This window comes from Artibeus jamaicensis, unplaced genomic scaffold (assembly GCF_021234435.1).
Source record: "Artibeus jamaicensis isolate MK-2021 breed Jamaican fruit bat unplaced genomic scaffold, CSHL_Jam_final contig_373, whole genome shotgun sequence".
Classification (NCBI taxonomy): Eukaryota; Metazoa; Chordata; class Mammalia; order Chiroptera; family Phyllostomidae; genus Artibeus; species Artibeus jamaicensis.
In genome coordinates this window covers 4,265,407-4,280,498 of record NW_026521807.1, presented here as the reverse complement: position 1 = coordinate 4,280,498, position 15,092 = coordinate 4,265,407, and the positions used below count along the sequence as shown (strand labels likewise).

The window sequence follows — 15,092 nt, the reverse complement described above, 5'->3', positions numbered from 1 at the left end:
TCTCTTCACCAAGCTGTGTGGCTTTGGCCTTAGCTGGGGCCCTGGGGGTTTTGCATGTTACTTTTTGGTTTGCATGTTACTTTTTGGCTTATCTATCTGTATTATGTGTGTAACGCAAGTCTGGAGCTCACAGCTGTATGTGACGTAAGTGTGGTGATTTGATTTGTTGTGGACAATTTTCATTTGTGTTAACTTTGTCCCAAAACTGACATCAAGCTTCCTTGTGGACTTTGGGGGCTAGTAAAGTTTTTTCATCTCCTTATAATGGGAAAGGTAGCTCTTTAAGGCCCCTGGCTTTATGCAGGAATGTTAGATCTTTCTGTGGGTTCAAGACCACGTCTGCTGTATGCACACAGGTGACACAGGTGCATCCCCCTCCTGGGACCTACACCCAGGTCTCATCTCTCAGGAGCTGCTGCGGCATCAGCTTCCACCCACAGCTCTGGTTTTGAGTTCCCTCTTTGTTTCCACATTTCCTTTGATATTGGTGATGCATTAAAATTGTTTTTAAATTTAATCATGGTGATTCCCTTCTATCTCAGTGCAATCTACCATATTGCTGAAAATCCACTGGGAAGTGCTCCTTAATAGCTTACATAAAGCCCCTTCTATTTCATTTTATCTGTTTTTCTTGGTTGAGTCCTGGAAATTTTGTCTTTAGAGGAGAAGAAAAATATTGGGTCATTACTCTAATGGCTTATTGTAACTCCTAGCTGTCTGGCTTGCCTCCTTTTTCTAGTCTAAAAAATCATGCCCTCTAGGATTCTTTGATAGGCAGCTAGGAGATAACGAACCTGCCCTTCTTTAAAGCTAATAATTTCCCTAAGGTAGTAAAATATATTTATAGACCAAGCACTTTTAAGGGCTGAAGACATCAAAGAGAATTTCACAGTCAGTCAGTTAAATAATGACCAGGATTCAGCAGAACACTGGAAATAAATGAAGACTGTCACAAAGTGCCCAAGTGCTTTATGGCCATTCAGAGTTTACAGCAGAGAAGCAGGGGATTCCTCGGTGGGTGATTTCACCTACTGAAATCCTCCCATCTCTAAAACAGTTTCTGATCAGCAACAAAGACTATAAAAGTGACCTAATTTTTTGAAGCTTTTATTTGTTTCCCTAATTTTCAAGTTATTTTTACAGGACAAAATGTTCAGTGGCTACCAACAAAATATGCCTGAATCATGCTTTCCCCCATTCACTGTTTTTCTAGTAATACCATTATTCCCATTGAAGAGCTTCCTCCCTACTGAACTTTGTGATTACATTTACTCAGAAATGAGATGGAAAACATCCTAACATGCTCAATGGCACCATGGCATTGGCTGCTCAAGGAGGTAAAGTGTTGTACAAAATGAGGTAGGAGCCAATCAGATTTTCTGCTGGTAATTAAGATAAAAATAAATACAGGCCATAATTTCAGCCCACCTGTTTATTTGTCTTGGCAAAACTGATCCCCACACCTTGTACCATGGGCCCTGTGAAGCCCACAGGGCAGGCGTCACATCTGAAGCCGGGAGCTAAGTTCACACAGCGCACACCTGGGTAGCAGGGGTGGTACTTGCACTGGAGAGAAAAAAAATAAAGCATTAGTCACATGGTGAAAACACTCTCAAACTTTCATTAATCTATCTGCATGTTCTTGTTTAATCAATTTTGGTGGTCAGAATGATAAAAGGAAATAAAGGCTTCCGATTTCAGAGTTGCCCTGGGAATCCCCGAACCACGCAATCTGGAGTTGCTTTGCTGTATTACAGTGCAATAGTACAGCCCAGTGGAAAGGGGCCCTAATGTTAATCACTGCACTTCCCAGTGAAAACTCCCTGATATTCCAACTTGGAATTTAGAAATCCCTGCAAAAGGATGACGCTCTTGGACTACTTGACGGCTGTCTGTTATACGAGGCCAAAGGCAGTGCTGAAACAACTACTCAAAAGAAGAGACCCCGAAAATACAAAGCTCGGGCAGTTGTTGCTTCAGTGAGATGTGATCCATCAGGCCCCGTGCCTGTCTGTGCCCTACTGAGGGAGCCCGTGGCAGTTCCAAGGCCCTTGGAGTCTAAGAGATTTGTTCTGATCTTTATTTTTTTTTAAACCACTTCCACTAATGTAAAAAACACGATCACTTCTGGCCCTTTCAAAAGGAGGAAAATTCTAGCTCAGAGATAAAAACCAGATGCAGTTTTGTGAAATGTGTACAGGTTTCTGCAATTGGGGGATTACTAGAGACCCTCTTAATTGCTTACTGCAGGGGGAGGTAATGAGCTACCAGGAGCCTGTAGGAGCAGTGTGTGTGCATCTGTGAGTGAATGTCTGTGTGAATGTGTGTCTACGCTCCTTGTATGCACCTCACCCCCTCCATTTCTCCTTCGGACCTTCCTCTGGCTGGGTGGGAGGGGAAAGGCACATTCTGATGGCAGCCTTGCTACCTACTATGAACGCTACTTTGGGATCGGACTGGTGCCTGGCTAATTGTGGTCTTGAAATAGGCTACTTCAGAGGCTTTGGCAGCTGTCCGACCAGCCTGCAGTTGCTGCATGTGTCTTTCTGGCTCCATCCCTGGGCTGTTTTGGTTACAGGTTATGGGGCCTTGTCAACAAGCCTTGTTAGTTTGAGATTCCCCTTTGCTCCTCTATTTTTGGAAGCTTGAAGAAATCAGTTGTAACCTCTGGGACATATCCTTACATAGGTCTCCTCCTCCGGCATTTGTAAAAGTGTGGAAGAATCAAAATTATAACTGAGACTGCTTAAGAGAAACAATCCATGGTAGAGTGGAAAGCCACAATCTCAGTATCATAGCAACAGGGATGAGCAGGAGAGCTGGAAACACAGAGCGGATGTATTGTGAACACAGCCGCACCGTGTGTCATGCCTCCTTCCTCCCACTGCTCCTGGTGTCTCACGGTCTCTGAGGCATCATTAGGAAGTAGTTTTTAAGTAGCCTGGGGGCCAACCCAAGTCATCTCTTAGTCATCAGGCTGGCTTCTTTTTCCATATGCTGTAGGGAGTTGAACTTTTACCTCATCAATGTCAGAACAGGTGACCCCATTTCCTGTGTAGCCCTCGGGGCAGGGCCCGCACTGAAAGCCATCTCTAGTGTTGGTGCATCGGACTCCGCGGAAACAAGAGTTGGAGTCACACTGGCGCACTGGGGGTGCAGGGGGCGCCAGGGGCACCAGTGTGCTTGGGGTAGCGGACTGCACGCTGAGAGGACCTAGGAGGAAAACAATAGGCTTGTTTACCCCACCAGGAAATGTCGCTGATACAAAATAAAATTTGGTTTTTCAATGAACCTCTCTTTTCTCCCTCTCTGTGCCAAACCTCCAGAATCGGCAGCCAATGTAGCCTCACCCTGGGCCCATCATCAGTCTGCCACTGCTCTTCTCGCTGAGAACGAGCCAGTTACTAGAGAAGCACTTACCACAAGCCTGGCATTCAGCTACGGTGTTTCGCAAAAATGATGTTTCCTTGACCTTTAGAAATGAGAAGGGGAAAAAAAGATTGAAAGGGAGTTCCTGATACATAATCCAGGAATGAAAGCGTCCATGTGTGGCAAGCTATTAAATACTTCTTAAAGTAGTTCTAAAGTGACCCTTGATGGCTCCCGCTCTGCTCGGAGCCACGATGTTTATCACACACTTGTCCCCGCTTCCAGAGCATTTGTATCAGCGTCCCAGGGAGGCAGCTGTGTGGCTCTGGCTGCAGGGCTCCTCCCTGCAGGGCTGCAGGCCCCCTGCTCCCCACAAAGAGCTTCTCTTGTAACACCGGGGCTTTTCCGATGATATGCCTTGGTTGTTACCTGCTGTCTGAGAAGATCCTTCACCTCTCCCAGGAGCTGGTTTAGTTGTGCCATTTGCCCCAAGAACTGCCGATTAAAGTCTCCTATAGCAACAACAAGAGGCAAGGAGCATTCAGCCAGGGACAGTCGTTTCTATAGTGACTCAAAAGCAAATGATTTCCCAGAGCATTATTCTGACAAAACCGAGGGTATAGAAATTTAACTCGGTGTTATTCATCTAGAAAATAATGATCGGGATGCCACTTGCTACTTCAAAATTCATATGAGGTATAAAAATAAAAAAGCATGATGAAAATATTCCTTGCCCTGGATTTTGGCACAAGAGCCCGACTTCTGTAGGTACCTCCTGCAGGACTGCTGCAGGCAGCCCACCTTTTGGGAGGGGACCCAACCCATTTGGAGGCCTGGGGGTTGGTCTGTGTTGACGAAAGTGTGCAAAGAAGCGCCCACACCTGTGCTGGCGGCAGCCAGGGGCTCGCTCTGCTGCAGGAAGCAGTCTTGCAGGCTGGCCACCTGGAACAGCGCGCCTCTCACCACCAGCTTCAGCTCTTCCAAGAAGTCCTGGAAAAAATCAGATTCGTGCTGATGCCACTCAAAAAGCCAATGTGCTTGCATATTCACCCAACTTTCATAACAGAGTTGCCCTGTACACTTGGACCCTGACATCTTATATAATTCTGTGGTTTGCATTTTTCCTAAACCCTGCCAGCTCTATCCTTCTTACTGAAGCAAGTATAGAAGTTTCAGCCAGAGCTGAGGAAAATGCCAGCGTTTAACTTGGTCTGAGAGTTCAGGAAGGAAGCTCTGAGAAGAAGAGAGGCGATTTCCTTCATGGTAAACAGTTATTTTGTGGCAGGAGCCTCTTAAGAATTATTTGGAAGTTACATGGAAGAAAAGAACAAACTGACAGGAACCAGAGGGGAGGGAGGAGGGGGCACAGTGGGGGGGGGGGAAGGGAAGAAGGATAAGGGCCATTAAGGAACATGTATAAAGGACCCCTGGACAAAGACTGTTGTTGGGGGAGGATTGAATGTGGGAGGTGGGGGTGGGTAGGGCAGGAGAGAGTAATGTGGGGAAAATGAAGAAAACTTTAACTGAACAACAATTAAAAAAAAGAAAAAAAAACCCCAGAGTTATCTGGAATTTGCCCTGGCTGGTATGGCTCAGTGGATTGAGTGCCAGCCTGAGAACCGAAAGGTCGCCAGTTCGATTCCCAGTCAGGGTATGTGCCTGGGTCATGGGCCAGGTCTCCAGTTTTGGGGCATGTGAGAGGAAACCAATCAATGTATCTCTTACACATTGATGTTTCTCTCCCTCTCTTTCCCTCTCTCTAAAAGTAAATAAGTAAAATCTTTAAAAAAAGAGAATTATCTAGAATTTGTTTATGGACTTTAGACTGTAATAGATATTTTATTTATTCATTTCACTTTTAAAGAGCATTGTTTTTAGGATGTCCTGGCTCTAGGTTTTAGAAAACTCTCTGATTTTTTTGGTTTATGAGAATAAATAAACAATATATTCTAAGATTATTAGGTAGCTGGCCTTGCATTTTTACTTTATTGGTTGATGTCAATCATTCATTGTTAGTCACAAAGTCAATTTCCTCACCCTTTAATTTTATAACTTGTATCCATTATTATGTCTATATAGGACAGAAAAAGATTGTTATTTGCTGATGTAAAGCCATCATTTTATTTTAGACATGGGTATGCTAAGGATTTGCAGGGCAATTCGACTTTGTCATTAGCTAAGTTAAGATGCCTTCGACATGTGCTGTGTAGCAGACGGTGCGTTGGACATTGTACTTCCAGTCTGTGGAGGCCAGACCGGGGCTGTTTTGCCCCAACGGTATCCCTAATGCCTAGAATGTGCCCATCTGTTGACTGACTGACTGACTGACTGACTGACTGAAGAGAGAGCACTCTGGTCCTTGCTGATAGTCTAAGGACTTCTGAGAAATTTTCCGTAAGGGTAGTTTCTGATGACCTTGTCATGGCTGACTCCTGGCTTTTAGAAATCGACTTATGTGGTAGTAGACACTAATTTCTGAAATGGTGAGTGAAATAATTTCTTTCATTCTGATTATTTTGGGTATTTAGGGGGGTTCAAAAAATAAAGTTTAGCATATCTCTCTATTAATCTTTTTTCCTTATTTAAATCTACATTAAATAGATGTGTGTGTGTGTGTATCTGCAAAAACAAAATGAAAAAGAATCTTGGATTTTAGTTTTCTTATAATTTTTGCTTTAAAATGCTTCCTAATTTCCAAGCACAAAAATCTAATTCAGTATTAGATTCATAGTTTTTTTTAAAAATATTATCTAGAACATCTCAACATTCCTAGTTGTAATGGAAATTACTGCTAACATCCTGCCTCTTAGTTACAGCACAGCTTGTAAGGCACATGTAATAAAGTAGAAATGGAAGATGAGAACAGAGTTAGAAGGGAACAATATTATGGACCATAACAGATGAGCACAGTTACTGACTTTGGCACTAACTTTCATGTCAGATAAAACTCAGGACCTATGGCCAGTTATAATTAATGGAAAGGACAAAGAAACTAGTTCTCTATAGGAAACAAAGCAGTTCCTAGCATGCAATCCTAGAACAAATGCCTGTGGCAATTTCTATGGCACATGCAGTGATATAATGAAAAAAGTTCCATCAGCCTGGCATAAAACAGGGACTTTTAAGGGCACATGGAACTAAGTTGGCAATAAGGTCCTTTTTGTTAAGGATATTCTGATAACACCTTGTGAAAAATGTCCCTATTGCTTAGCAGTTTTCAATCATTCTTTTAAATTTTCATTAAAAATAATAAATAACTACAGAAAGATTAAAAATATGTCATTCTATCATCCTAAGATAGTCTTTCAATCTTTGTCATTTATTTCCAACTTTACAATTGTATCCATACAGGCTGCATTTATCATCAAAAGCAGAAGTTATTAACTTTGACTTCACATTAGAATCAGTATTTTAAAAAATACTGAAGGCTGCTGTGTATGATGCACGCCCACTCTTTCATGTGCGTTGCACAAGGGGTTATTATACCCAGGATATGCAATTATTATATCCATGTATAATGCACATTCTTATTTTTCCTTCAAAAATTTGGGCAAAAAGTGTACATTACACATGGCAAAATGCAGTACCGATGCCTAGGCACCAGCCCTACAGAGTCTATTTCAGATTACCTTGGCAATGGGCCCTCCGTCTGTGGTTTTTCAAGTGTGGCAGGTGACTCGACCATGCAGCCAGAACTGCACCCACTGATCACCTCGGCACACACCTCTGCATCCTCTGAGCCTCAGCAGCTCACCTTTCCATTTCGGAGAATGGTTTGTGGGTTCTTACCTGTGCCCTCCTCTGGAAAGTCCTCAATTCAATGGACTCAGGACTCTGGGAGAGGCCAGAAAAGGCTCTGGGGAGATTGTGAACAGAATCCACTTGGGTGCAGTCCACGTAGAGCTCTACAGATCCAGACCCTCGCTGCAAATTGCTCAGTCTCAGGAGGACCCTGTGCCGCTTGCCGTCGGCCAGCTGCAGGTTGTTGAAAACCACCAAGTGGATCTTCCCATCATTCTTCAGGTAACGGAGGATGGCTGAAACCAAGCACAGATCAATACACAATGAGATAAGGGGGATGGGCAGTTCTGTGCTCAAGGGCCTCCAGGTCACAAGGCTGGGTCACTGGACCACAGTGACCCACACATATTCATCACCTTGTGTGCCAGGTATTCCCATTACATGTTGTGTTCTTGAAGAGACAGAAAAAAGTAGCAAATTTGAAAATAAGATAACAGCAGATAGTGATAAGTACAATGAGCAAGCAGAACCCATGAAAAATCCACTAAATCCAAGTCAGTTCCTGAGGGCATGAATGCATTAATTTACCATTTACTGAGTACTACACCATGCTGGAGCTGCCTGCGGTTGTTTTAAACACTTAATTTCTACTCATGGCAATCTCATGACACTGGAAAATCTAATGATGAGGACAGTCAGGCAACGTGCTCAAGGACACAGTAAGTGGCAGGACTAGAATTTGAAACCAAGGGTGGCTTATTTCATGCCAGGCACGGACCATCCTTTGTAAGTGTATACTCTGCAAATATATTGAATTGTGTGTAATCTGCCATATATTCCCTCAGCAACCCATCTTTAATTTAACAATGCTCAGTTAGAAAATCAAAGGTATCCATGGTTGCAAAAAAAAAAAAAAAGGGACTTCACTATCTTATTTTCTGTCTGTTTATTTGTTTTCTATGCATGTAGCCATCTGTTCATACATCTTGTTGAGCTCATGGAATCAAAATTCATGCAAATTTTAAAATTATGCTTTTCATTTTGCTTTTTACTCTATTATTGTCCTGAATATATTGAACCCTGAGTTAAAATTTGTTCTTGGATGCTGAGCCTTTGGAAGTAAAGACCACTGGGTGAGGTTTGCTACAATGAGCAAAGTGATTTGCTTCTAAGGGCTTAGTGAATCTACCCAGAACACCTCTAGCTCAATCCATGGATACCGCTGTCAAACACAAGTTCATCACCAGAAATAATCCTAGGAACAAGGTCGAAAGCTGGGTGTTAATGTCAATAGATAATTAAGATAGTAAACATATAATTGCAGCTCCAAAGGTCTGAGTCAAAGTCTTTGCCTCAGGGTAGAACAGTTTTAAATTGGTATAACTTTTCTGAGGACAATTTAGTGACAGATACAAAAACTTTGAAGCTCTATAGATACTATGGCCCAGAAATGCCACTTCTAGAAACTGATACTAAGGGGAAAAAACCCAAATGTATGGATAAGAATATTCACTTCAGAAATATTATAACAAACATTAGACACAACATGTATGTCTAAAAAGAGATGGAGGGCTGGCTACTTAAATATGGGAAAATCATAAAATGGAATGCAGTGGAATTATTACACATTAAAAATACAAAAAGAAAGTAACATCAGCATCATGGCAGTGTAAGAAAACCTCTTGGTCTCTCCCATTAAAGTTACAAGTTGGACAACTATAATTTAAGAAAGGATTCCCTACTCGATATACAAACGCCTCTGAGAGATCCACACATTGAAACATCTGAAGGTGGGCATATCAGAGCAAGTGGGTAAGGCAAAAATGGGAGAAGGACAGAGATGGGAGCTACAGAGGTTGTCTGATGCCTGCCATGTCCCCAGCAGACATGATGGTAGTAGAGGGTTGGGCTGAAACCCCACACGGCAAACCAAAGGCTGATACATATTGAGGCTGAGCACAGGGGTGGAGAAGCAATGTGAAGGGTGGCAGCTGCAGTGGTGCAGCCACCCTCACCAGAGGAAAAAAGAACAAGGCCACGGCTGTGTGAATCTACCCCTCCTCACCCTGCCATAGCCTACCAAGCTCTAGCAGATGTGGCAGGAGTGGAGGCAGGTCATGAAGGCACAGAAGCAACATTCTATCCAGAGTGGTTTGTACTTATTATGGCAAAACCAGTGGGGGGAAGAGCCACAAATGCTTGAACCCACCTCCACCTGCCTACTCCTCCCCATTCATCATGGTAGAACAGGTAGAGGTAGCTGGGACACCTCAGGTAGTGCTGCATGGCTGGCAGCTTCTGGTTGCAGGAAAGCAATGCCAGGAACTCAATGGTGTCAGACCTGGACACCATCACCCACCACACCCCCCCGGGAGTGGTGCCCTGAGACCAAGGCAACCTCATCATAGAGGGGACGTCCACTTTTTGTGGGGGGAATATGGGGTAATCCCCATGGGTAAGGTGACACTGCCCCACAGAGATCCCAGAAGTGCCAGTACTGCAGATAAGAGAAAGTGCAAAATTGAGCTATAGCATCATCGACTGGAATACAAAAGAAAGACCTTTACTTATAAATTTGGTGATGGGTTAAAGGCAACACGTACTTCAAAAAAATTTCACCCCTTCAAATGCCCAGGTAGAGAAAGAAGCCATGAAGTACCATGAACAACCAAGGTAGCAAGGTATTTCAGAAAGAAAATTTAAAAATCCCCAGAAAAAAACTCAAAGACATAGAAGATTAAGACTTAAGTGGGTAGAATTCAAGATTGCAGATCTAGAAAAAAAATCAACAAGATACAAGAAAACTCAGAAAGGTGGTTCAATGAGCTCACAGTTAAAAATCAATGAACACGAGGAATACTTTATCAAAGAGATTGAAATAATAAAAGAGGATCAAACAAACTCTGGAGCTGAAGAACTCAATAAATGAGATGAAAAATAGAGGGTTCAGGAACTAAAGCAGACCAGATGGAATAAAGAGTTAGTGATTTTGAAGACAGAAATGTATAAATGACTCAGGTGAAAGAAGAGAGGAATTGAGAGTAAAAAAAAAGAAAGAAAGAAAGAATGCTAGAGCCGGCCGACTCCATGAGAAAGAGCAATGTAAGAATATAAGTGTAGCACATGGAGAAGAGAGTGAGAAGGGGACAGAAAGCTATTCAAATGAGTAAGAGATGAGAATTTCCCAAACCTATGAAAATAGCTGGGCCCTCAAATCCAAGCTAACAGAACACCTAATTATTTTAATGCAAAAGGACCTCCTCCAAGGCGTGGTATAGCAGACAAAGAAAGAATTCCCAGGGCAGCCAGAAAAAGAAAGACTGTAACCTATAAAGGAAACCCCATTAGATCATCATTGGATTTTCAGCAGAAATCCTACAGGATAGGAGAGAGTGTAATCAAATATCCAAAACATTGAAGGAGAGAAATCACCAGCTAGAAATACTATAGCAAGCAAAGCAATCCTTTAGATATGAAAGAGAAATAAAGACTTTTGCAGACAAAAGCTAAGAGAGTATACACCCCATGAACTGCATTAGAAGAAATATTGATGAACAAAATAAAGTAATGAAAAAATAAAACCAGAGGCACAGAATCATGGAACAGACTGACAGCTGTAAGAGGTGAGGTGGGAAGGTGGGGACAGACTGAAAGAAGGTGAAGGGACTAGTCAAAGAGTGTGTATGAAGCACCCATGGACACAGACAAGGGGACTGACTGATTATGGAAATAAGGAATGGGCTCGGTGGAGGGGGGCAATGAGGAAGAAAGTGGGAAAAATGCAATAGCATAAACAATAAAATATTTAAAAACACAAGAAATATTGAAAGGAGCTCTTTTACCTGAAACAAAAAGATAAAAGGATACAAAATTGTAAGACGACAAACATGGGCAGAAGGAAGAAATCCTAACTCTTTTTTGGAATAGGGTTTAAACACTTAAATATAACACAAAGTTTTAAGTGATAAAAACATTAAAAATTATGATAGCTTCTGCAATCTGAAAATGAATATGCAGCATAAAAGGGGTACTATGTGACAGCAAAAAATAATAAGGTAATAAGGGAGAGGAAAGGACTAAACTTGCACAGGTGAGTGGAGATAGGATGCAATCAGAAGAAAAAGGTCTGTTTTAGGTATGAAACGTTTATTTTTGCATAAACCTAATAGCAACCACCACATAAAAATCTAAAACAGAGACATGTAACATTAAAAAAGAAAAGAGAAAGTGGAGAGAAAAAAATCATAGAATACTACCAGACTAAAATAGCAGGCAAAAACACCAGTGAAAAGAAACAGTGGAGAAACACAACAACCAGAAAACAAAAGATAAAATGGCTATAGGAAATGATTCTGTCACTAATCATCCTAAATGTAAATGGATTGAACTCACCAATTAAAAGACACAGATGGATTGAAAATCAAGACCCAACTATATGTTGCCTTTAGGAAATCTATCTCAGCTACAAAGACAAACACAGACTTAGAGTGAAGAGGTGGAAGACAATACCCAAAGCAAATGCCATTGAGAAAAAAGTAGGTACAGCCATATTATATCAGACAAAAAAAGATTTCAAGATTTTAAAAAGAAGGCAATGAGAACCACACAACTTAATGACAAAAATACAATTGAATTAAAAGGTGGGCAGAGAACCTGAACAGACATTTTTCCAAAGAGAACACACAGATGGCCAATAGACATATGAAAAGATGCTTCACATCACTAATCATCAGAGAAATGCAAATTAACTCCACCATGAGATATCACCTTACATGTGTCAGAATGACCATCATCCATAAATCAACAATGAACGTGTTGGAGAGAAAATGCATGTGTTGGAATGTGTTGGAACATGTTGGAGAGAATGTGTTGGAGGATGGGAATCTTCATACGCTGCTGATAGAATTGCAAATTGGTGCAGCCACTATGAAAAACAGTATGGAGATTCCTCAAAAGATTAAAAATAGAACTACCATATGACCCAGCAATCCTACATTTGGGTATTTATCCAAAAAAATCTAAAACTAGTTTGAAAATATATATGCATCACTATGTTCACTGCAGCATTATTTACAATAGCCGAGATATGGAAGAAACCTAAATGTCCATCAATAGACAACTGAATAGAGAAGATGTGGTATACATATATAGTGGAATATTATTTGGCCATAAAAATAATGAAATCTTACCTTTTGTAACAGCACACACGGACCTAGAGGGCATTATGCTAAATGAAATAAGTCAGACAAAGACAAATACTGTGTTTCATTTATATGTGGAATCTAAAAAATAAATAAAGAAGAAACAAATTCATAAATATGGAGGACAAAGTGATTGTTTTCAGATGGGAGGGAGTTGGTAGAATAGGTAAAAACGGTGAAGGGATTAAGAAGTACAAATCGGAAATTACAAAATAGTCACAAGGATGTAAAGTACAGCACAGGGAATATAGTCAATAAAATCATAATAACTGCATAGTATTGGAGGTATTAGACTTATTGGGGGGATCACTTTGCAAGTTATATAAATGTCTGACCACAACACCACAGTACACCTGAAACTAATATAAAATTGAATGTCAACTGTAACTGAAAAATTTAAAAAATTTTTAAAGGTAACAATAGAAAAAGTTGGGCATTTTATAATGATAAAGAAGACAATACACCAGGAAGACATAACACTTCTCAATATATACGCACACAACACAACTTGGGAGCAACAAAATATATAAAGCAATTATGACCGACCTAAAGAAGAAACTGACAATTATAGTAGGGGACCTGAACACCCCATTTAGAGTAATAAATAGATCATATAACAGAAAATTAATGTGAAAATATTGGGCTTAAATGACACATTAGACCACATGGGCATAAGTGAGATTTATAGTGCTTTCCATTCCAAAACAACAGAACATGTATTCTTCTTTAGCGCACATAGAACATTCTCAAGCATAGACCATATACTGGGCCACAAAACTAGCCTCAATATAGTTAAAAAGATTAAAATCATAGCAAGTATATTCTCTGACCACAACAGTATGAGAATAGAAATTAACTGCAAAAATAAAGCTGGAAAAGCCCACAAATATACAGAAATGAAACAACATGCCACCAAACTACTTCTGGGTCCAAGAATAAATAAGAGATGAGAAGATAGAGACAAATGAGAACAACAGTACATCCTAAAATTTGGGGAATGTAGCAAAAGCAGTATTAAGAGGGAAGTTTATAGCATGAAGGCCAACCTCAAGAAACAAGAAAAACTCAAGTTAACAATCTAACATTCCACCTTAAACAACTAGAAAAAGGAGAATAAACAAATCCCAAAGTCGGTAGAAGGAAATAATAAAAATTAGAGAATTAAATGAAATAGAGAAAAAAAAGGCAATAGAAAAATTCAATGAAACATAGACCAGATTCTTTAATAAGTAAATAAAATTGAAAAATCTTCGCCCAGACTAAGGAAAAAAAAAAACAAACAAAACCAGAAATGAAAGAGAAATTACAAGACAAGACAAGATAAGACAAAAATTCCCTTGTCTTGCTACTGTTACTCAACAAAGTACTGGAAGTCCTAACTGGAGCAGCTGGGCAAGAGGAAGAAATAAAAGGCGTGAAAACTGGTAATGAAGAAGTAAAATTTTCACTCTTTGCAGGTGACATGATTCTATATAGAGAAAACCCTGAAGACTCTGCCAAAAGACTATTAGAAGCACTAAACAAATAGAGTACAGTTACTGGATACAACAATCAATGCACAAAAATTCATATGTTCCTATACACTAACTGAAATATCACAAAAAGAAATGAAGAAATCAATCCCATTTGCAATTGCAACAAAAAGGATACCATACCTAGGAATAACCTTAACAAAGGAAGTGAATGACTGATACACTGAAAACTATAACGTGTTGTTGAAAGAAATTTCAAAAGACAAAAAGAAATGGGAAAAAATGGAAAGGATTGGAAGAATCAATATAAGTCTATGCCATTACAACTACAGCAATATACAGATTCAATGAACTCCCCATTAAAATCCTAAAGGCATTTTTCAAAAGAATGGAACAAAGAATTATAAAATCTGTATGGAACAATATAAGACCCCGAACAGCCAAAGCAATCCTGAAAAAAAAAAAAAAAAAAACAAAGCCAGAGGTATTACATTCCCTGACTTCAAATTATACTAGAAGCTACAGTAATCAAAACAATATGTTACTGGCAGAAAAAACAGACACACAGACCAATGAAATACAACTGAGAGCCCAGATATAAAACCACATGTATATGGGCAAATAATTTTTGACAAAGGAGCCAAAAACATACCATGGAGAAAGGAAAGCCTCATGCAAAAGAATAAAACTAAATTACTATTTGGTACTACAAACAAAAAAATAAAATGGATTAAAGACTTAAATATAAGACCTGAAATAATAAAATACATAGGAAAAAATGTAAGTATTAAACTTAGGAACCTTGGTCTCAGATTGGCTTTTGTAAACTTGGTCTCAAAGGCAAGGGAAATAAAAACAAAAATAAATGAATGGAACTACATCAAAGTAAAAAGATTCTGCACAGCAAAAGTAACCATCAACAAAACAAAAAGGCAACCAGTTCAACGTGAGAAGGTATTTGCAAATGATATCTCTAATTTGGGGCTAATATCCAAAATATATAAAGGGGCTCATACAACTCAACAACAACAAAACAAACAATCCAATTAAGAAATGACCAGAAGACCTGAACCGACACTTTCCCCAAGATGACATACAAATGGCCAACAGATATATGAATAGATGCTCAACTTCACTAGCTATAAGGGAAATGCAAACCAAAACCACAATGAGATATCACACTTACTAGAAGTACTATTATCAGTAAGATAAGAAGTAAGTGTTGGAGAAAATGTGGGGAAAAAGGAACCCTCGTACACTGCTCCTGGGAATGTAAATTGGTACAGTCACCAGGGATAACAGTGTGGTG

The 15,092-nt window shown here is 40.1% G+C and overlaps 1 protein-coding gene across 1 annotated transcript in view; it reads right to left on the bottom strand.

The window, feature by feature from the left end:
* The window catches only part of THBS4 (thrombospondin 4), a 57,182-nt gene that overhangs the window by 17,801 nt on the left and 24,289 nt on the right, over positions 1 to 15,092 (bottom strand). The window contains exons 3-8 of the mRNA XM_037130786.2: positions 7,159 to 7,406; positions 4,251 to 4,359; positions 3,799 to 3,881; positions 3,421 to 3,472; positions 3,020 to 3,213; positions 1,429 to 1,566 (exon numbers count right to left, since the gene is read on the bottom strand). Of these exons, the coding sequence (XP_036986681.2) occupies positions 1,429 to 1,566; positions 3,020 to 3,213; positions 3,421 to 3,472; positions 3,799 to 3,881; positions 4,251 to 4,359; positions 7,159 to 7,406 (824 nt within the window). The remainder of the gene's footprint in view (positions 1 to 1,428; positions 1,567 to 3,019; positions 3,214 to 3,420; positions 3,473 to 3,798; positions 3,882 to 4,250; positions 4,360 to 7,158; positions 7,407 to 15,092) is intronic.